Source organism: Bombina bombina, chromosome 1, assembly GCF_027579735.1.
Source record: "Bombina bombina isolate aBomBom1 chromosome 1, aBomBom1.pri, whole genome shotgun sequence".
NCBI lineage: Eukaryota > Metazoa > Chordata > Amphibia > Anura > Bombinatoridae > Bombina > Bombina bombina.
The window spans coordinates 1,464,014,521-1,464,036,747 of record NC_069499.1 but is presented as its reverse complement, the minus strand read 5'-3'; the positions used below and the strand labels follow the sequence as shown (position 1 = coordinate 1,464,036,747).

Here is a 22,227-nt window from a genome sequence, read left to right as displayed (position 1 = left end):
TAGCGGCAGTGGAGTTATTAGCCGGTCCGTTCCTGAAATTGCGAAAGGAACGAAAATTAGACTTGTTCTTAGCCTTAAAAGGCCTATCCTGTGGGAGGGCATGGCCCTTACCCCCAGTGATGTCTGAAATAATTTCCTTCAATTCTGGCCCAAAAAGGGTCTTACCCTTGAAAGGAATATTCAGTAACTTAGTCTTGGACGACACATCTGCCGACCAGGATTTTAGCCAAAGCGCCCTCCGCGCTACTATAGCAAAACCTGAGTTTTTCGCCGCCAATTTCGTTATTTGAAAGGCGGCATCCAATATAAAGGAATTAGCTAACTTTAATGCGTGAATTCTGTCCATGACTTCTTCATAGGAAGTCTCTTTCTGGAGCGACCTTTCTAGTTCTTCGAACCAAAAGGACGCCGCTGAAGTGACAGTAATAACACACGTAGCTGGTTGAAGGATGAACCTTTGCTGAACAAAAATCTTTTTAAGCAATCCTTCCAATTTTTTTATCCATAGGATCTTTGAAAGCGCAGCTGTCCTCTATAGGAATAGTTGTGCGCTTCGCTAGTGTTGAAACAGCTCCCTTAACCTTCGGGACCGTTTGCCATGCGTCCCTTCTAGGGTCTACTATGGGAAACATTTTCTTAAATATAGGAGGTGGGGCAAAGGGTACACCTGGCTTCTCCCACTCCTTTTCCACTATGTTCGCTACCCTCTTAGGTATTGGAAAAGCGTCGTCGTGCACTGGGACCTCTAAAAATGTGTCCAATTTGCACAACTTCTCTGGTACTACCATGGAATCACAGTCATCCAGAGTAGCTAATACCTCCTTAAGCAAAGCGCGGAGATGTTCTAGCTTAAACTTAAATGCCACTAGATCAGGTTCTGCCTGTTGAGAAATTTTTCCTGAGTCTGAAATTTCACCCTCAGACAGCCCTTCCCTCACAGCCAATTCCGATTGATGTGAGGGTAAAATAGATAAGGCATCGTCAGCGTCTGATTGTTCATCCTTTTTATCTGTATTTAAAACTGAACAATCACGCTTTCTCTGAAAAACTGGCAGTTTGGATAAAAGATTTGCTATAGAATTATCCACTACTGCTGATAATTGTTGCATAGAAATAAGCACTGGCGCGCTAGGTGTCGCCTGCGCGGGCAAAGCTGGTGTAGACACAGAAGGAGAGGATGTAGAGCTATCCCCACTACCTTCATTAGATAAATCATCTTGGGCAACATTATGAAAAATAACAGCTGTCCTGATTTTGTTTGGACGCTATGGCGCAATTATCACAAACACTCGAAGGGGGAACCACATTTCTCTATACACACAGAACATAGGTTATCTGATGGAACAGACATGTTAAACAGATTTAGGCAGGCAAACAATGCAATAAAAACGATTTTAAACAAAAACGTTACTGTCTCTTTAAATAATAAAATGACACATTTATTTCTGAATGTTCAAAAAACTATGAAGGCAATATCCGATTTTTCTGAAATTTGGACCCCAGTGTCTTAATGCTTAGAAAGTATTGCACAGCAAATATGGAGACTCTAGCTCTTAAAACAAGCAAACCGGAGCTAATTGTTGGATTTAACCGTTTTTACACACCACAATCCCAGCTACAGCCTTGCTGCAGCTTTTTACCTTCCTTAGGGGTCACCATTCACAGAAAAAAGCCTTTTGGAGTCACTTTCTGAACCACAGGACCCTCTCACATGAATCTGCATGCACTGCCTTGAAATTCAACTGCACAGCTGAAGTGCCAAAATGAGGCTTCCTCCCTCAGCACACTAGAGTGAAGGGGCCTTCCTGACTAGATTTAGGTGTCTAAAACAAGCCAGATCAATAAAAAACGTTCCCAAGTGTATGTGAGCTTATAAAATATTTCAAATGGTATAATATTGTAATAAAAACCAATCGATTTAGCCCCTAACAGTGTCTACCAGCATAAAAAACAAAAAGGGGAAGCCTGTTATCTTTTTTGCTGAGGTGAAAGAAAAATGGCTTACCGTTTCCCCTGAGGGGAAAAATGACTGTCATCTAGCATTAGCCTGTGTTGTTAGAAGGAGACTAGTCATACCTGAAGCAGATGAGTCTGCAAACTGTTACCCCCAACTGAAGTTCTCTTGTTTCAACAGTCCTGCGTGGTAACAGTAATGTATTTTAGTTACTTGTGCTAAAATCATAGCCCTCTTAAACAGAAATCTTCATCACTTTTCTGTTATAGAGTAAATAGTACAAGCCAGCACTATTTTAAAATAACAAACTCTTGATAGAAGAATAAAAAACTACAACTAACACCACAAACTCCTCGCCATCCCCGTGGTAGATGCTACTTGTTCAGAGCGGCAAGGAGAATGACTGGGGGGCGGAGCCAGAGGGGGAGCTATATGGACAGCTCTTGCTGTGTGCTCTCCTTGCCTTTCCCTGTGGGGGAGAAAATTTCCCACAAGTAATGGATGACGCCGTGGACCGGACACACCAATGTTGGAGAAATTGCCCTATTGTCATGGGGTACAGTGTTGGGGCAGCTTATTATTTTTCGGGTCATAGAAATAATAGTTGTCACTTTATGTATGAGGACAGATGAGAGACTTTAGGGGTTAATGTCCTTACTTCTTGGCAGAATGTATGGTTTATAAATGTTATATTGGAATCAGGAAAAAGATCATACATGGGAAATTTATTTATTCATTATTAGATTATCAGTTTAATCAGCAGAGGGAGCTAACAGTTTGTAAAAGCTGATACAGTCGTTTATTTTTTCGTGCTCTTATGTGTGGCACAGTTTTCTGTTCCTGTCCGCTCACTGGTTTTACAGAGCTGACTTTTGTGAGCTCAGAGAGTCAGATTAAAGGCTGAGTAGCGTTGTCGGCTTTGTTATTTGTAGAGCGGACTAACTTCAGTGGTTCTGGAACAGGGAAAATATTGTTTACCTGACAGTTCTAGTAATGTTCTAGAACAGTTCTAGTACTAGTGGGATTTTAGCTCTGGTCCGGTAGGAGCTTCAGATAGTTTGTCTGAAGTTCATTTTCATACATACTTTCCTTCATTATTATTTACTATTTTGACAATAAAAGAAAGTAAATATTATTTTGAATTTTATTGGGTTCATAGTTCTGGTTATTGCTAGTGGGACCTGTCCTTTTGAGTTATGGACTCAGAACAGGATCAGCCTATCTCTCTGGATAAATGTTTGCTATGTTTAGAGAATCAGATTACTCTACCAATGCAGTTTTGTTCCTCATGTTTAGCAAAAACTTTAAAATTTAAAGAAAGGATTCTCCCTTCTGATCCAAGTGTCTCTTAGGATTTTGCTGAGCGTGACATGCCGCAGCTTTCACCTCAAACGTCCCAAGCCTTAGTTGTATCTCATACTGTGCCTTCTGTGTCCTCTCAACCACCTGGGGTGTTTATTTACCTGGGGATTTTGCCGCTCAGATAACTTCAGCAGTGTCAGCGGCTTTATCTGCTTTCCCTTCTTTGGGTAAGCGTAAGAGGAAATCTAAACATTTGCCTGCTACTAAGGTATCTGATCCCTCTAAGTCGGCATTAGCCAGTCTTTCTCAATTGTCTGATGAGGAAAATTCTTCAGTAGCTTCTGAAGGAGAAATCTCAGACTCTGATACTTTAGCAGAAAAATCTTCAGAATCTGAAGAAGTGAATTTTAGATTTAAGCTTGAACACCTCCGGTTACTGCTGAAGGAGGTTCTAGCTACTTTAGACGATTCTGAACCTTCGGTTTCTGTCAACCCTACTAAGTCTTCTAAACTGGATAGAGTTTATGATTCTCCATCTTCTGAGGAAGTTTTTCCTCTTCCAAGGAAGATGTTTGAAATTAAAGCACAGGAATGGGCTAAACCAGGGGTTCCTTTTTCCCCTTCCCCTGTTTTTAAAAAGATGTTTCCTGTTTCTGACTCTATTTGTGACTCATTGTGCACTGTACCTAAGGTAGAAGGGGCTTTTTCTACTCTTGCTAAGAGAACTACCATTTCTATTGAGGATAGTTGCTCTTTTAAGGATCCAATGGATAAGAAGCTAGGGGCTTACTTGAAAACGATGTACATCCATCAAGAAGTACAGTGGCAACCTGCAGCAAGTATTGCCACGGTTGCGGGTGCAGCACCTTATGGGCGTGACACCTTGGTGGATCTTATTACTGAGGAAACTACGGTAGAGGAGATCAAAGGATAGGATCAAAGCTCTTAAATTGGTCAATACCTTTATCTGTGATGCAAACATGCAAATGATAATACTGGGAGCTAAGATGTCTAGCTTCACACTGTGCTATCCCGCAGAGCTCTGTGGTTAAAATCTTGGTCATCTGATGTTTCTTCAAAGTCCAAGCTTTTAGCTTTACCTTACAAGGGAAAACTCTGTTTGGACCTGATCTGGCGGAAATCATCTCAGAAATTACAGATAAAAAGGGATCTTTCCTACCTCAGGACAAGAAGAATAGACCTAGAGGTCAACAATCTTCTAATTTTCGTTCCTTTCGCAACGTTAAGGGACAAAAGTCCTCCTCTTCTAAACCAGACCAATCCAGGTCCTCTTGGAAATCCAGCCAGCCCTGGAATAAGGGAAAACAAAACAAGAAGCCTTCTGATGACTCTAAGTCAGTATGAAGGGTCTGCCCCAATCCAATTTTGGATCAGGTGGGGGGCAGGCTTTCTCTTTTTCGACAGGCTTGGATACACAATGTCCCAGATCCATGGACTGTGGACATAGTATCCCAGGGATACAAAATAGGATTCAAGTCTCGCCCTCCAAGGGGCAGATTTCTCCTATCAAGACTATCCTCAAACCATGTAAAGAGGGAGGTCTTCTTAAATTGCGTAAAGGACCTATGCTCCCTGGGAGTTATTGTACCAGTCCCTCTAGAGGAACATGGTCTAGGATTCTATTCAAATCATTTTGTGGTTCCCAAAAAGGAGGGATCTTTTCTACCTATCCTATATTTAAAGTGTATCAACAAGTTCCTCAGGGTCCTGTCTTTCAAGATGGAAACTATTTGTTCCATTCTTCCATTGGTCCAGGAAGGTCACTTCATAATGACCATAGACCTGAAGGACGCGTACTCACATGTTCCCATTCATAAGGATCATGACCAATTTCTAAGATTTGCCTTTCTGGACAAGCATTTCCAGTTTATTCCATTTGGTCTTGCCACGGCTCCCAGAATATTCACAAAGGTCCTGGGAGCACTATTGGCAGTGATCAGATCCCAGGGAATTGCATTGCGTATTATCTAGATGACATCTTGGTCCAGGCGTTATCTTTTCAACTAGCAAAATTTCATACAAAGATGTTGTCTTTTCTACATTCCCACGGGTGGAAAGTAAATCAGCAAAATAGTTCTCTAGATCTGTCTACAAGAGTTTTTTTCCTAGGAACAGTCAGACTCCTTGTCCATGAAGATTTTCCTGACGGATGTCAGAAAATCCCAACTTCTAGCTGCTTGCCTTTCTCTACAGTCTACCTTTCATCCAACAGTGGGTCATAGCATGTAGGTGATTGGTCTGATGGTAGCTTCCATTGACATCATTCCCTTTGCTCGATTCTATCTACGACCGCTGCAGCTGTGCATGCTCCATCAGTGGAACGGAGACCATTCAAATTTATTGCAGAGGATAAATCTAGCCCCCTTACAAGAGAATCTCTCTTGTGGTGGATTTCACAGGAACATCTGTCTTGGGGCCATTGCTTCCTGATTATAACTATGGACGCCAGCCTATAAGGCTGGGGAGCTGTTTGGGGTTCTCTGAAGGCTCAGGGCTTGTGGTCTCGGGAAGAGTCTTCTCTTCCCATAAACATCTTGAAGTTGAGATCAATATTCAATGCCTTGACAGCGTTGCCTTAATTATATTTAGTCCGATTTATCAGAATCCAGTCAGACAACATCACCTCAGTGGCTTACATCAACCACCAGGGAGGAACTCGGAGTTCCTTGGCCATGAAGGAGGTGACTCGCATTCTTCAGTGGGCGAAAGCTCACGATTGTCTCCTATCTGCCATCCACATTCCAGGAGTGGACAATTGGGAAGCAGGTTTCCTGAGAAGACAGACTTTTCATCCCGGGAAGTGGGCTCTCCATCTGGAAGTGTTCTCTCAAATAACCCTCAGGTGGGGGGTTCCGGAGTTGGATCTGATGGCATCCCGACAAAAAACCAAGGTTCCATAGTATGGTTCAAGGTCAAGAGATCCTCAGGCCGTTCTGATAGATGCCCTAGCGGTTCCTTGGGTTTTCTCTCTAGCATACCTGTTTCCTCCGTTTGCTCTCCTTCCACGAGTCATAGCTCGTATCAAACAGGAGAGAGCATTGATAATTCTCATAGCTCCTGCATGGCCTCGCAGGATCTGGTTTGCGGATCTAGTAAGAAGTCATCTCTACCTCCTTGGAGATTACCTCTGAGGAAAGACCTTCTAATTCAGGGTCCTTTCCTCCATCCAAATTTGGATTCTCTGAAGCTGACTGCTTGGAGAATGAATGCCTAGTTCTGTCTAGACGTGTTTTTTTTGAAGCGGTCATTGATACTATGCTTCAGGCTCGCAAACCTGTTACTCGCAAGATTTACCATAAGGTATGGCGTAAATATCTTTATTGGTGCGAATCTAAGGGTTTCTCCTGGAGTCAGGTGAGGATTCCCCGTATTTTATCTTTTCTTCAGGATGGCCTGGAAAAAGGTTAGTCAGTTAGTACTCTGAAGGGTCAGATTTCTGCATTATCTATCCTTTTGCACAAACGTCTGGCAGATTTACCAGATGTTCAAGCTTTTGTTCAGGCCCTGGTCAGAATCAGGCCTGTGCTTAAATCTGTTGCTCCTCCTTGGAGCCTTAATTTAGTTGTTAAAGTTTTGAAGCAGGCTCCGTTTGAGCCGATGCATGTTGTTGATATAAAATTGTTATCTTGGAAGGTTTTGTTTCTTTTTGCTATATCTTCCGCTCGCAGAGTTTCTGAGCTTTCAGCTCTACAGTGCGATTCCCCTTACCTTATCTTTTATGCGGATAAAACGGTCCTTTGTACTAAATTGGGGTTTCTTCCTAAGGTGGGGTCGGATCAAAACAATCAGGAAATTGTTGTCCCTTCCTTTTGTCCTAATCCTTCTTCTTATAGGGAACGTCTTTTGCATAAGTTGTATGTTGTTCGCGCTCTAAAGTTTTACTTACAAGCTACTAAAGATTTTCGGCAATCTTCTGCCGTTTATTGTTTTCCCTGGAATGTGTAAGGGTCAGAAGGCCACTTCTACTACTCTGTCTCTCTGGTTGAGAAGTTTGATTCGTTTATGCTTATCAGACTGCTGGACAGCAGCCTCCTGAGAGAATTATGTCTCATTCCACTAGGGCTGTCTCCTCTTCTTGGGCTTTCAAAAACTAAGGTTCTGTGGAACAGATTTGCAAAGCGGCAACATGGTCCTCTCTGCATACTTTTTCAAATGTTATACTTTTGCCTCGGCTGAGGCTTCTTTTGGGAGAAAGGTTCTTCAAGCAGTGGTACCTTCTGTTTAGGTCCTCCTGCCTTTTTCTCCCTCCCTGTTTATTCCGTGTCCTCTAGCTTGGGTGTTGGTTCCCACTAGTAATTGGAATGACGTTGTGGACTCTCCATGTCTTAGGAAAGAAAACAAAATTTATGCTTACCTGATAAATTTCTTTCTTTCCGGAAATGGAGAGTTCACAACCCCGCCCTTTTCTTAATTATAATTCAGCAGTTTTTTTTAGTACACCTCAGGCACTTTTCACCCTTGTGTTTCTTCTTTTTCCATTTTCCTTCGGGTGAATGACTGGGGATTATGGGTAAGGGAAGTTACACTTAACAGCTTTGCTGGGGTGCTCTCCTGCTGGCTAGTAGTTGAATATCCCACTAGTAATTGGAATGATGTCGTGGACTCTCCATGTCCGGAAAGAAATAAGGTAAGCATAAATTTTGTTTTAATGATTCAGATAGAGCATGTCATTTTAAACAATGGTGTACTTTTATTATAAGATTTGCTTCTTTCTCTTGGTATCCTTTGTTGAAGAGTAGGCTTAGGAGCAGCAATACACTACTGGCAGCTGCTGAACACATAGAGTGAACCTATGATCAGAGGCATATATGCGCAGCCACCAATCACAAGCCGTCTCCCAGTAGTGTATTGTGCTCCCGAGCCTACCTATGTATGCACTTCAACAAAGGAAAAGAGAACAAAGCAAATTTGATAATAGACATAAAATGGAAAGTTGTTTAAAACTGCATGATCTGTCTGGATCACGAAAGTTTAAATTTTGTCCATTTTAGATTTCTTGATATTATTCTGTAATCATTTCATATGCTGAATATAATCAGACAATGGGCTAGATTACAAGTGGGGCACTATTTATCATTTACCGTTCATGCTTTTACTGCGCTAGATTAAAAAAAAAATTGGAACTTCAAATATCGCAACCATGTTAACTTATTCCCCCCATAGACTTCAAAAGAGCACAGAAAGCGGAGAAAAATCGAACACCCTTACTCACATGCAAACCGAACATTTTCTCAAGTGGGCTAACGCAACATGAAATATTAATATATCACATTCCAATGTTCTTCACATAGAAGAATATGTTCTATTTATTCTTAAATAAATATTTCTATATATCTCTGATGTTTTTGGTAAAATATGTATCTATACCAGGATATATATATATATACATACACAATCTCTCACAACAGTTAGCCCGCCACTCGTAATCTAGCCCAATATAAGTAGTGTAAAACTGATATCTATCAATGCAATATTTTACTAGAAGTTAGGCTATTTCCTTACTTATTTCCTTTCCTTCTGTATAAGGAGAGTCCACGGCTTCATTCCTTACTTGTGGGAAATACTGAACCTGGCCACCAGGAGGAGGCAAAGACACCCCAGCCAAAGGCTTAAATACTCCTCACACTTCCCTCACACCCCAGTCATTCTGCCGAAGAAACAAAGAACAGTAGGAGAAATATCAGGGTATAAGTGGTGGCAGAAAAGAAAAAACAAAATTTAGGTCCGCCCATCGGCCGGGGACCGTGGACTCTCCTTATACAGAAGGAAATTAAATTATCTGGTAAGCATAATTTATGTTTTCCTTCTTAATATAAGGAGAGTCCACGGTTTCATTCCTTACTTGTGGGAAAATTATACCCAAGCTCTAGAGGACACTGAATGAAAACGGGATGGTAGAGGTGGACCCTATTCTGAGGGCACCACAGCCTGCAAAACCTTACTCCCGAAACCTGCTTCAGCCGAAGTAAAAACATCAAACTTGTAAAATTTGGAAATAGTATGTAAGGAGGACCAGGTAGCCGCCTTACAAATCTGATCCATAGGGGCCTCGTTCTTAAAGGCCTAAAAAGGAAGCCACTGCTCTAGTGGAATGAGCTGTAATCCTCTGAGGAGGTCTATGTCCCGCTGTCTCCTGGAGAAAAGAAAGAATTTTGGCAGCCTTAACTCTATGCCAGGACAAACCACACTCTTCACAACAGAATAAGTAAGCTCTCCACACCTTATGGTAGACGCGACCAGTAACAGGCTTACGAGCTTGAATGAGAGTATCAAAAAGGTAACTCAGAAAAACCTCTCTTGGCTAGGACTAAGTATTCAATATCCACGCAGTCAGCCTCAAAGAATCTAGATTTTGATGAACAAAAGAACCTTGTTCCAGCAGATTCCTGCAACAAGGTAACTTTCATGGAGGAGATGAAAACATTCCCACCAGATCCGCAAACCACATCCTTCTTGGCCACAATGGAGCAATCAGTATTACTGACACCTGCTCCTACTTGATGTGAGCCACTACACAATGAAGGAGAAGGTAACGGCGGGAAAAGGTAAATGAGACTGAACCTCCAAGGCACTGCTAATGCCTATATTAGCTCCGCCTGAGGATCCTGAACCTCTACCCATATTGGTGTAGCCCACTTTAAAATCCGAAAAACTTCCCTCATCCTAGGGAGCTTCTTGTTCCCCCCTGATGGTTGATCTGAACCACCGAGGACATCTTATCCAATATACTGGGATGAACCCAGAAGGGGGCCAAACCTTCAGAGCATTGTAGATTTGCCTGAATATCCAAAAGATAATCAGAAGGAAGCTTTCCTCCTGATTCCACAGGCCCAGTGCCTTCCTGGCACCTCAAGCATCTCCCCAACCTGATAGACTGTGTCTCAGGATGGTCCGGAGAAGGATGTTCCTCGGGACAGTAGATCTGGATAAAACCAACAAGAGAGCAACGCTCTCGACCGAATGTCCAAAACCAAATATGATGAGACAGATTTGATGATCGCCATTCCACTGCCTCAGTCCGCACTGATACAACGGCCTGAGGTGGAACCTGGCCAAGGAAGAAGTCTATGCTTGCCCTTATGAGACCAAACACCTCTATATGCTGAAGGACCAACGGCTCCCAGGAGGTCTGGAGAGCATGACATGTTGAAACTAACATGTAACGTCTATAGTCTGATAGAAATATACATGGCTATGGAGACTAAAATAGCACCCAGGAAATCCAACCCTGTGCCTAATACAAGAAAACTCTGTTCTGATGTATCTTCCATCCGTCGGATCGAAGAAGACAGGGGAGAGATTCCAAATGGTCTTCTGCCAGTCGAAACAATGGAAACTGAACCCGAGTCTCGTCCAAGAAGGGAGCTACTGTTAAACTCCGAATTCTTGTAAAAATTCCTGGAGCAGTAGATAGACCAAACAAATGATCAATGAACTGGAAGTGCTGGTCCAGTAACGCAAACCAGAATGTTCTGTGAGGATTGGAACGTGAAGGAAAATCTCCTTCAGTCTACTTTTAGAAGGAATCCGCCCCTGGGTGGCTGAGACTTATTCCTAATCTACGACCCTTAGGACCTATGGTTCCTGCATGTCTCGGTACCAAGAGACTAGAGGGAGCGACAGTCTGCCCTCTACCAAACCCTGCTTGGACTTATACCAGGACTAAGCCTGCTTCCAAGAACTCATGGATTGCTCTTGCATAGTGAAGGTCTGTAATGTCCCTTTAAGACATTCCACTTCCACCTTTTCACCTGCCTATAAAACCTCACTTCCTGAGATCTACTTTGCTTGATTATTTTGTTTGTTTTGATTGGAATACTTCACAGAAATCAAGTCACTCCTGCTATCATCTCAAACTGAGTGATATTGAACTTTTGCTTATTTGAAATTAACCCTCAAAAAGGAACTTTCTAACTAATTGCTGCTTTCTACTAAAGACACTTAATCTGCACAGCCATCTGAATCCATTTCATAGATTGCCTGTCAGTCTCTCTCCTAAAGTGCAGCTCCACCACAGTATTACAGAGGATTTTCTCACATCTCCAGCTGCAGCTGATTCATTCACCTGCTTCGCTAGGACTTCAACTCACCTTCCTTCCGGAAGCTACAGAACAACCTCTCAGCCTGACCAGTACTGCAACTAGCCACTCAGCTCTCAGGAAGAACTCCAGTCTCACTCCGCCATTACAGCGTTCCATGCTGCAAGGGAAAGCCAAGCACAGGCTACTGCAAGTATAACTCTGCTAATCAGATTCTCTCAAGTTGTTTCTAGTTCATATTATCAACCATACTTACTCAGTCTTTATATTAACAATTAATCTTATGCTAAAGAACTCTATTTTTTATCTAGCTATCCATATTTGCCTCTGTGAATTTATCAGACTTGCACACTTGTTTGTCTGAATAGAATCATATTTGTCTAGCAGCATTTCCTGTGAGTTCACTCTTAGCAAAACGCTTGAAGCATATTGCCAGGTTATAATTTGTATCTCTTGGCGTTTGCAACTAGCAACACACTACAATTCTAAAAGATACAATTTATCTTACATAATAATCAAGCCTAAAATATAAATATGGACTCCCAAGCCATAAAAACAGAGTTTGAAACCTTAAACCAAAAAGTTGATTATTTGGCAAGAGCGCTCACAGACTTATAAGCTGAGAACACTGCTTTAAAAAATGTTTATAAGGAAATAATAACTCCTAGAAATCTAGACCCTCCTGAACCACACATTAACCCTCCTGCAGTCTTTTCAGGAAAGAGGTCAGATTTCAGAGACTTCAAAAATTCTTGTTTGCTGCTTTTTTCTATGAAACCCCGCACCTATCATACAGAAAAAATAAAGGTGTGTACTGTTATTTCATACTTAGCAGGGGAACCCAGGACCTGGGCTAACCGTTTTTTTGAATCCAGTGATGAGATTTTGAATTCACTTGATGCATTTTTTTCCTTAATGGCATCACTTTATGAAGATGCCAACACACAAATAAATGCAGAAACCAAACTTAGATCTCTCAGACAGGGAAAACGTCCTGTTGAGGATTATGTCACAGAATACCAGATGTGGGCCACAGATACATTGTGGAACGACATCACATTAAGAAATCAATTCAGGCTTGGGCTTAATGACATCTTAAAAGATGAAATCTCCAGAGTAGAGATGCCTGAGACCCTAACAGGACTTATTAAGCTGGCAATCACCTTAGACCGCAGGTTAAGGGAACGCCGCACTGAGAGACTGACTTCTGACTCCTCATTTAAAAGACCAACTGCTACCTATATCGACAGAAACACACCAGTAAGTGTCCCCATGGAGATTGGCATTATCAAGGCTCCCCTCACACCAGAGGAAAAAGCAAGGAGACGCACCTCTAACCTATGTCTTTATTGCGCTAGTAAAGATCATACAGTGGGTACTTGTCCCATTCTACAACGTACTAAGAAGGGTAAGCCATCCCATATCTATACTGTATCCCTGCAGAAACAGACTCATGCACTTACCGTTTTTTTATCTTTGCAGTGGGATCAACATCAGTTCAAGACTGAAGCTGTTATTGACTCTGGCGCATATGGTTGTTTTATGGATGCTTCCTTTGTCAGAAAAAATAAAATACCTATAATTTCAAAGCAAAACCCTCTTTTTATTAAGGTAATAGATGGATCTTTAATCCAGAAAGGACCGGTAACACACCACACCATCCCACTATTGTTACAGACAGAAGAGGGTCATGTTGAATTTCAAAGCTTTGACATCATACCCACAGCCATTCACACAGTCATCTTAGGTTTACCTTGGTTGGTAAAACACAATCCTAGTATCAACTGGGAAAAATGTAACATACATTTCACTTCTGAGTTCTGTAAAAACACATGCTTCCCACAACAGACTATAGCTACACTACAGACTACCATACCTCCTGAGTACCAGGACTTATCTGATGTGTTCGATATCAAAGAGGCTGAGACCTTACCACCCCATAGGACTTTCGACTGTCCGATTGATTTAGTTCCAGGTTCAGCTGCCCCCTTTGGTAAAATATACCCACTATCACAACAAGAGCTACAATATCTCAGAGACTACCTAGATGAAAACCTTAGAAAAGGCTTTATAGTACCTTCTGTATCTCCCGCAGCAGCGGGTATATTTTTTGTAAAGAACAAAGATCAAACATTAAGGCCAATTATAGATTATAGAGCTCTGAATGCAGTAACCATTAAAAACCGGTATCCACTTCCACTCATCCCTGAACTCCTTGAGCGCCTTAACGGTGCGTCTATATTTACTAAATTAGACCTCAAGGGGGCGTATAATTTGATCAGGATTAAAGATGGGGATGAGTGGAAGACTGCGTTCAGAACCCGCTACGGGCTATTTGAATACAGAGTCATGCCCTTTGGCCTGTGCAATGCCCCAGGTACTTTCCAATATTTCATAAATGAAATATTTAAAGATCTCATTGATATCTGCGTAATAATATACTTAGACGATATACTGATTTACTCCAGAACAACATCTGAACACATAAAACATGTTAGGTGGGTGTTGACACGTTTACGCGAACATAGATTGTTCGCTAAATTAGAGAAGTGTTTATTCCACGTGCATGAGATAAAGTTTCTTGGGTATATCATCACACCAGATAGGATTCAAATGGATCCAGAAAAATTATCTGCAATAAAAGATTGGCCACAACCTAAAACAGTGAGAGCTGTGCAACGCTTTTTGGGTTTTGCCAACTTTTATCGCAAATTTATATTCAACTTCTCAGCTATTGTGAAACCTCTGACCAATCTAACAAAAACTAATACAAAGTTCTTTTGGTCAACAGAAGCCGATGCATCTTTTAAACTCTTGAAAGAGAAATTTTCATCAGCACCCATCTTGTCAATCCCTGATCATACTTGTGAATTTATAGTAGAAACAGATGCATCAGACATTGGCATAGGAGCAATCCTTTCCCAAAGAACTAGTACAGATACTACGCTTCATCCAGTTGCCTACTATTCAAGAGTTTTGCAACCTGCAGAACTAAATTATACGATTGGCGACAAGGAACTGTTGGCCATTAAGACTGCTTTAGAAGTCTGGAGACATATCTTAGAAGGTACTAACAGACCATTCACAATATACACTGATCATAAAAATCTTCAATATTTACGTCAGAGTAGAACCCTCTCGTCACGACAGGTCCGTTGGGCATTATTCCTTGGCAGGTTTAACTTTGTAATAACATACAGACCAGGACCTTTAAATTCTAGAGCTGATGCTCTTTCACGTGTATATGAACAAAATCAAAAGACAGAACATAACATGTGTCTCATACCTCCAGACAAAATTATAGGTAACCTCACACCATTTGAAAACGATATCCTCAAAGCTCTTCAAACTGATGACATACCAGACATCCCACAACTACAAAAAGACAAAACAGGACTTTATACTTACCATGACAAGATCTATATACCTACACAACTTAGGACTTATATCTTGCAACAATTCCATGATAACCCCCTTTCTGGACACCAAGGTATATATAAGACTAAGGAAGCAATTCAGAGATATTTTTGGTGGCCTAAGATGGCAGATGCCATTCAACAGTACATAGTATCATGTACAGTCTGTGCTAGAAATAAAACTCAGAAACTAAAGCCCATTGGACTACTCACACCTTTACCAATTCCGGATATTCCTTGGACAATAATTTCAATGGATTTTATAGTGGAATTGCCAGTATCTCAAAACCATAACACCATTATGGTGGTGGTCGACCATCTCACGAAATTAGCACATTTTGTTCCCCTACCGTCTTTGCCATCTGCAACTGACACCGCAGAAGCATTCATAAAACATATAGTACGTCTCCATGGAATCCCTCAATCCATCATAACAGACCGAGGGACTCAGTTCACTTCACATTTTTGGAAAGCTTTATGTTCAGTTCTACGTATACGACCTAGATTAACAACTTCTTACCATCCTCAGGCTAATGGTTTAACCGAACGAATTAACGGGATTTTAGAACAGTATCTTCGTTGCTATATAACACATTTGCAAGACAATTGGTACTCTCTTCTCCCTCTAGCTGAATATTCATACAACAACTCAATATCAGCCTCGACTAAAGTCAGTCCATTCTATGCTACCTATGGTTACCACCCACAAAGCATTCCACTTTCGCGTATAGGTTCTACTTCACCAGCAGCCACTTCATATCTCATCAATCTCCAGGACTCTCTTATCTTACTAAAGGAACATCTACAGGTTGCCAAAGCCTCGCAGAAACATTACTACGATTTAAGACACAGAGATAGTCCGAATTACAAATTAGGTGATTTGGTATGGCTATCCACGAAATATCTGAAATTATCTGTTCCTTCAAGGAAGTTGGCTAACCAATACATTGGCCCCTTTCCTATAAAGAAGATACTCAATCCAACCTCTGTGACCCTACAACTGCCACCTAGATACAAGGTGCATCCCACGTTTCATGTGTCTTTGCTGAAACCATATACATCCAGCACCTTTAGGGGCAGGCCGAAAGAACCACCTCCGCCCATTCACTTGGATGACCATGACGAATTTGAGTTGGATTCTATACTCGACTCCCGTATGTACCGTGGTCATTTGGAGTACCTCATCCATTGGAAGGGCTACGGTCCTGAGGAGGATTCCTGGGTACCCAGGTCTCATGTTCATGCTACCCGTCTCTTGGATGCTTTCCATAGGCGTTATCCTGCTAAGCCTGCATCCTCGGAGCGGATGCTTTGAGGGGGGGGATCTGTAATGTCCCTTTAAGACATTCCACTTCCACCTTTTCACCTGCCTATAAAACCTCACTTCCTGAGATCTACTTTGCTTGATTATTTTGTTTGTTTTGATTGGAATACTTCACAGAAATCAAGTCACTCCTGCTATCATCTCAAACTGAGTGATATTGAACTTTTGCTTATTTGAAATTAACCCTCAAAAAGGAACTTTCTAACTAATTGCTGCTTTCTACTAAAGACACTTAATCTGCACAGCCATCTGAATCCATTTCATAGATTGCCTGTCAGTCTCTCTCCTAAAGTGCAGCTCCACCACAGTATTACAGAGGATTTTCTCACATCTCCAGCTGCAGCTGATTCATTCACCTGCTTCGCTAGGACTTCAACTCACCTTCCTTCCGGAAGCTACAGAACAATCTCTCAGCCTGACCAGTACTGCAACTAGCCACTCAGCTCTCAGGAAGAACTCCAGTCTCACTCCGCCATTACAGCGTTCCATGCTGCAAGGGAAAGCCAAGCACAGGCTACTGCAAGTATAACTCTGCTAATCAGATTCTCTCAAGTTGTTTCTAGTTCATATTATCAACCATACTTACTCAGTCTTTATATTAACAATTAATCTTATGCTAAAGAACTCTATTTTTGATCTAGCTATCCATATTTGCCTCTGTGAATTTATCAGACTTGCACACTTGTTTGTCTGAATAGAATCATATTTGTCTAGCAGCATTTCCTGTGAGTTCACTCTTAGCAAAACGCTTGAAGCATATTGCCAGGTTATAATTTGTATCTCTTGGCGTTTGCAACTAGCAACACACTACAATTCTAAAAGATACAATTTATCTTACAAGGTCTCTGACGAAGAACTTTATCAGAACTAAAAGAACAAAAAAGAATTTTGTTCCTCCAATTTGACCTCTCCTCTAACGGTAAAATGACTGTGGAGATAGAGGAACTAATAATATTCCCCTTAAAGTGACAGTCTAGTCAAAATTAAACTTTCATGATTCAGAAAGGGCATGCAATTGTAAACAACTTTACTTTTATAATCAAATTTTCTTTGTTCCCTTGGTGGTATTTTTGAAAAGCTAAACCTAGGTAGTCTCAAACTGATTTCTAAACCGTTGAAAACTGCCTCCTAGCTCAGAGCATTTTGAAAGTTTTTCACAGTTAGACAGTACTAGTTCATGTGTGTCATATAGATAACATTGTGCTCACTCCCGTTGCGTTATTTAGGAGTCTGCACTGATTGGCTAAACTGCATGTCTGTCAAAAGCACTGAGATAAGGGGGCAGTCTGCAGAGGCTTACATACAAGGTCATCACAGAGGTAAAAAGTATATAAATATAAACGTGTTGGTTATGCAAAACTGGGGAATGGCTAATAAAGGGATTATCTATCTTTTTAAACAATAAAAATTCTGATGTAGACTTTCCCTTTAAGTAAGGAGGAAATAAAGTAGACTCAGAAGTAATATCTGTCAGAGCGGCACTGAACGGAAAAGACCTGAAGCCCTAGCTTAGGGTCAGGAAGATGAGTTGTATCATAGATAAAAGAAGTATAAGCTCTAAGGCCGTAATTCCTAATGAAGTTGTCGAGGGAATCCCCACCTCGATCGAGAAGGAGACGCCCCTTAAGTAACCGCTCCATCAACTGTAACAACAGATGCCAACATGAAAAATAAATATCCCTAGATAAAACATCTTCATAAAAGAGATTCTATTCATATATCCAGCAGCTCTAAGAACGACTAACTATCCACAAATGGGATAGTAAGACATTTGGCAAGCGTACAAATAAAGTCAGTCAAGTAGGGATGGGAACATAAGAACCAACCCTCCAAGAGAAGCCGGAAACGGGAAAGTTAAAATTAGACGAAGGGGAAAAGGATCTTCATCCTGCCCCACTTGCCCTTAATCAAGTTTGCCATCTGATTAAGGACTCAAGAGGTTCAAATGGCTGTTCGGTCCTAGGAACCTCTAATACAGTCAAAACTTCCTTTAGTAGAAAGTGTAGACGATCTACTCTAAATCTAAAATCTGGATCCTCCACCTTCGGAGGAGAAGAGGCAGCAGCCCCCGACCCAGAAAGTTCAAACTCTGAAGCCTCAGAGAGAACCGCATCCTCAGCTAACTGATCGGGTATAACCGACAAACTACATGATGACCCCTGGGCAGGAGTGCACAATTTAACCTTTCGCTTGTGCTTAGCAGTGCGAGGTAAAGCATTAAAAGCCGCAGACACCGCCGTATGAAACTGCGCAGTAACGTCTGGTGTAAAAAGGCCCCCTCCAGATGGAGGATTAGTAGTGCAAAGGGAAGCTGCATGTGGAGAAAAAGATTACTGTAGAGAACACACCTCATGGATTGAAGACTCCTCAGAGGCAGAAGGCTCAGTGCTATCAAATATGACAACATTATTTGATGAGAACACCTTATCACAGCATATGGAACATAATTGCGAGGGCGGATTTACCGAGGCCTCCTCACAATATACACAGGCATCACTCTCAGTACTAGAGGAAGAATTTTCTATATCAGAATCCTCCATAGCTAAGGTTCGAAAACCAGAGATTAAAACAATCTTTATTTTAATCAAAAATTGGCACCTTATACCCCCAATGGCAGGGGCACTCACCACATTCTGTGACCCAGACAATACAGAGAAACCGCTCCTCTCCGATAGTCACTAGGTCAGGGAAAACTGAAATGGGAACCATGACCACTCCCGGTTACATGGTGCATAACGCAGGACCCTCCTGCTATGAGAAAAAGTGTGCCAAGCATATAATCTGCGCAGCTCTTAAAGTGAAAGTGAAAACCTGTCCGTTCCATAACAACCTATGAGCCCAATACATCTCACACATAAAGCAGCACAAAACCAAATAAACATATATGATTAAACCCCACTGTTCAAAAATCCCCCTCAGGAGATATTAACCCTTGATTCCATAAAGATAAAAGGAGTCACACTGTGACCCTGTCTTCTAGCGTTTGCAATATGAGTAAAAATCGAAACGATCTTACCGGAATCCACGCTGTGGAACAGAAACACAGCCTCTCAAGTGTGACAGTCTTGTAGCATTACTCCGGACATCGACTTGAATGAAAATAGCAGGCAGTGAAACTCGTCGACACTGATTGCTACGGAGCTGTTAATCTGAGTCTGGATGGGTTCACAGAATAGACTCTCCCTGCATCTCCACATTCTAACTTTCGTCAATGCTTTCACTGAGAGGCTAACATGACTACTTAAAACTCCAGTATCGTCTTGAAAGGCAGATACCCTTCATAGGAACTACTCCAAAATTTTCTGACACTTCTCTGCCAACTGGGGTGTGAGGCGTATTTAAGCCTTTGGCTGGGGTGCCTTTGCCTCATCCTGGTGGCCAGGTTCAGTATTTCCAACAGGTAAGGAATGAAGCCGTGGACTCTTCTTATATTAAGAAGGAAATTATCTTATCTCATGTCGCCTGCTTTGATAGTGCATATGTTTGTTTGCTTTTTGATGTTGCCTACTGATCTCTACTTGCAAATATTTTATAATCATTGATATTGGCTCATTATTGTTCAGTAAAGCATATTTTTACCTTTAATCTATTGGACAGAATTCTTCCATAGTGCAAAACATGTACCTGATGCTACTTTGACACAATGGGGTCAATTTATTAATGTACGAGCGGACATGATACAATGTAGTGTATCATGTCCGCTGCACATTGTTAAATGCCGACAGCATACGCTATTGACATTTATCATTGCACCAGCAGTTCTTGTGAACTGTTGGTGCAATGCCGCCCCCTGCAGATTCGCGGACAATCAGCCGCTAGCAGGGGGTGTCGGACAGGTTATGGAGTAGCGGTCAGGTTATGGAGTAGCGGTCAGGTTATGGAGTAGCGGGCTCGCCGGAAACACGGGCATCAAGCTCCATACGGAGCTTGATAAATTGGCCCCAATACTGTAACAATCATTTTAGGGATGATTTTATCTAGACCCTAACCTTATACTTACCATACCAGCGAACTCCGTGAAGAATGTCTTTTGCATGGGCCAGCATGTCCTCTGGCATTGTAGGTAGGTAGGAATTCTAAAAATGACAAAAATAAAATGAATAATAATAAAAAAAATCATTAACATATTAATATAATTACCATCATTATTTGTATAAGTATAAAAAAATTAACAGACCCTGGATTAAACAAACACAATTTAAACATCCACACAAGGGCCAATAAAAGCTTTTACCTGCATTCTGTCTGGAGAAAATGCTAAATTTTTAAGCGGCCCAAGGAGATTATTTTTCCCATTCAATAGAACAGCAGCAAAATGCATGGCCAGTCCTATAACTGTGTAGTGGAAGCTTGACATTTGTGGGCCAACTTTCAGTATTGGTCTGTTGTTACTGAGCAGTGATTCCAAAAACTGTCTTGTGGTCTGTTCCTGAAGAGTGCTGATATTTTGAATAAAGGTCTTCACAGGATCATGGCTCTATATAGTGCAAAAAGGTAAAAAACAAAAACTCGTAGGTCAGTATCCAAACTACACCTGAAACAAACAAATAGAGCTTCTAACAATCTAAAGATGCACCGTAGAAAGATTAACCCCTTCACTACCGGGACTTAAAAAACTTGAAAGACAAAAACTTGCCCAAAATATCAGAGCATTTTTACAATTTATGCTATCATTCCATTTAAACAGAAATAGAGCCTTGTTTTGTTTGAATTTACCTGCCAAAACTATATATATATATTTTTTTAGGTAGACAACAGAAGACAAGGTATTGAGCTAGGCCAATTTTGGTATATTTCATGCCACCATTTCACCGCCAAATGCAATAAAGTAAAAAAAAAAAAGGTACTTTTTTCACAAACTTTGGTTTTGTCACAGAAATGATTTACTACTTGTTTAATCATGACACAAATGATCGTTAAAGTTTTTCTGGGATCCCCTTTGTTCAGAAATAGCATACATATATGACTTTGCCATTGTTTATTGGTAATTAGAAGGCCGCTAATTGCAACTGCGCACCACACTTCTAGCTTTAGGGTAGGGATTAGCCTCCTACCTGATAAGTTTACACCCCCTGATCCCTTCCTGATCCCTCCCATACAGCTCTCTTCCCTCCCCACACCCCATTGGTCACCCCAATCTTAGGTACTGTCAGACAGTCTGCCAGTATGAAAATATGAGGCTCTTTTTTTTTCTTAAGTTGTGGACTGTCCATGTCTTAGGAAAGAAAAATATATTTTTTATTTTTATATTTTCTGCAGTGTAGCATCCCCAACCTCCCTGATCCCCCCAAACAGCTCTCTAAACCTCCCCCCTCTACCTATTAGCCACCATCTTAGGTACTGGCAGCTGTCTGCCAGTACCTATAAACTGCTTCTTTTTTTTATTTTTATTTTTTAATTCTGTAGCGTAGTGTTCCCCCCACCTACCCCCCGCTACCTCCCTCCATTGATCATTAGTTAGGGACCCGCACACAATGCCCATACACTTTTTTCTTTAGTGTAGCTGCCCCATCCCTCCCTGTCCCTTTATTTACAATTTGTCATAGCTTAGGGTCCTCCCACTCCCTCCTCCCCCTGCTGGGCCGCCCACCCGCCACTCGCCCATACTTCCTGCTGGCACCAGTAATGTTCGTTACAGACGGTGACACACACAGTGTCACCATCTGTAACGATCAGGCATCTGCCCTTATATGGAGGCGGAGCACCGTTCGCGCTCCGGCTCCATATGCGGCAGATGCCTGAAGCTTCAGGAGCTCCAGATTTCAGCTGTAGTTTAACAGCCGAGAGTGCTGGAGCTTCCTGAAGCATAGACGTATATATACATCTTGCAGTATGATAGGCAAAGTACTGCAAGACATATATATGTCTTATTGGGTGAAGGGGTTAAAGTGATTGTAAACTTTAACAAATTAAAGCCCAGTATTAAATAATACTGTTAAAAACAGGCGCACTTTAATTCATTAAAGTTTACAAAGATGCTTATTTTTAAAAATACTTAAATTTGCGTTATGGTAAACACAACGCTGATCTTCCGCCCGCATCTGCTGCTTTCTTTAGCAGAACGATTATAAATCTGGCTTCCCCCAATCGTTGTGTGCCCCTTTGGCGTCTACCTCCTGGGGCAATGCATCGAATGGAAGAAGCCGGATTCGCCATCGATATGCTAATGAA

The 22,227-nt window shown here is 41.5% G+C and overlaps 1 protein-coding gene across 1 annotated transcript in view; it reads right to left on the bottom strand.

Moving 5' to 3' along the window:
• The window catches only part of RNF213 (ring finger protein 213), an 881,087-nt gene that overhangs the window by 70,106 nt on the left and 788,754 nt on the right, over positions 1–22,227 (bottom strand). The window contains exons 48-49 of the mRNA XM_053706514.1: positions 20,291–20,533; positions 20,057–20,132 (exon numbers count right to left, since the gene is read on the bottom strand). Of these exons, the coding sequence (XP_053562489.1) occupies positions 20,057–20,132; positions 20,291–20,533 (319 nt within the window). The remainder of the gene's footprint in view (positions 1–20,056; positions 20,133–20,290; positions 20,534–22,227) is intronic.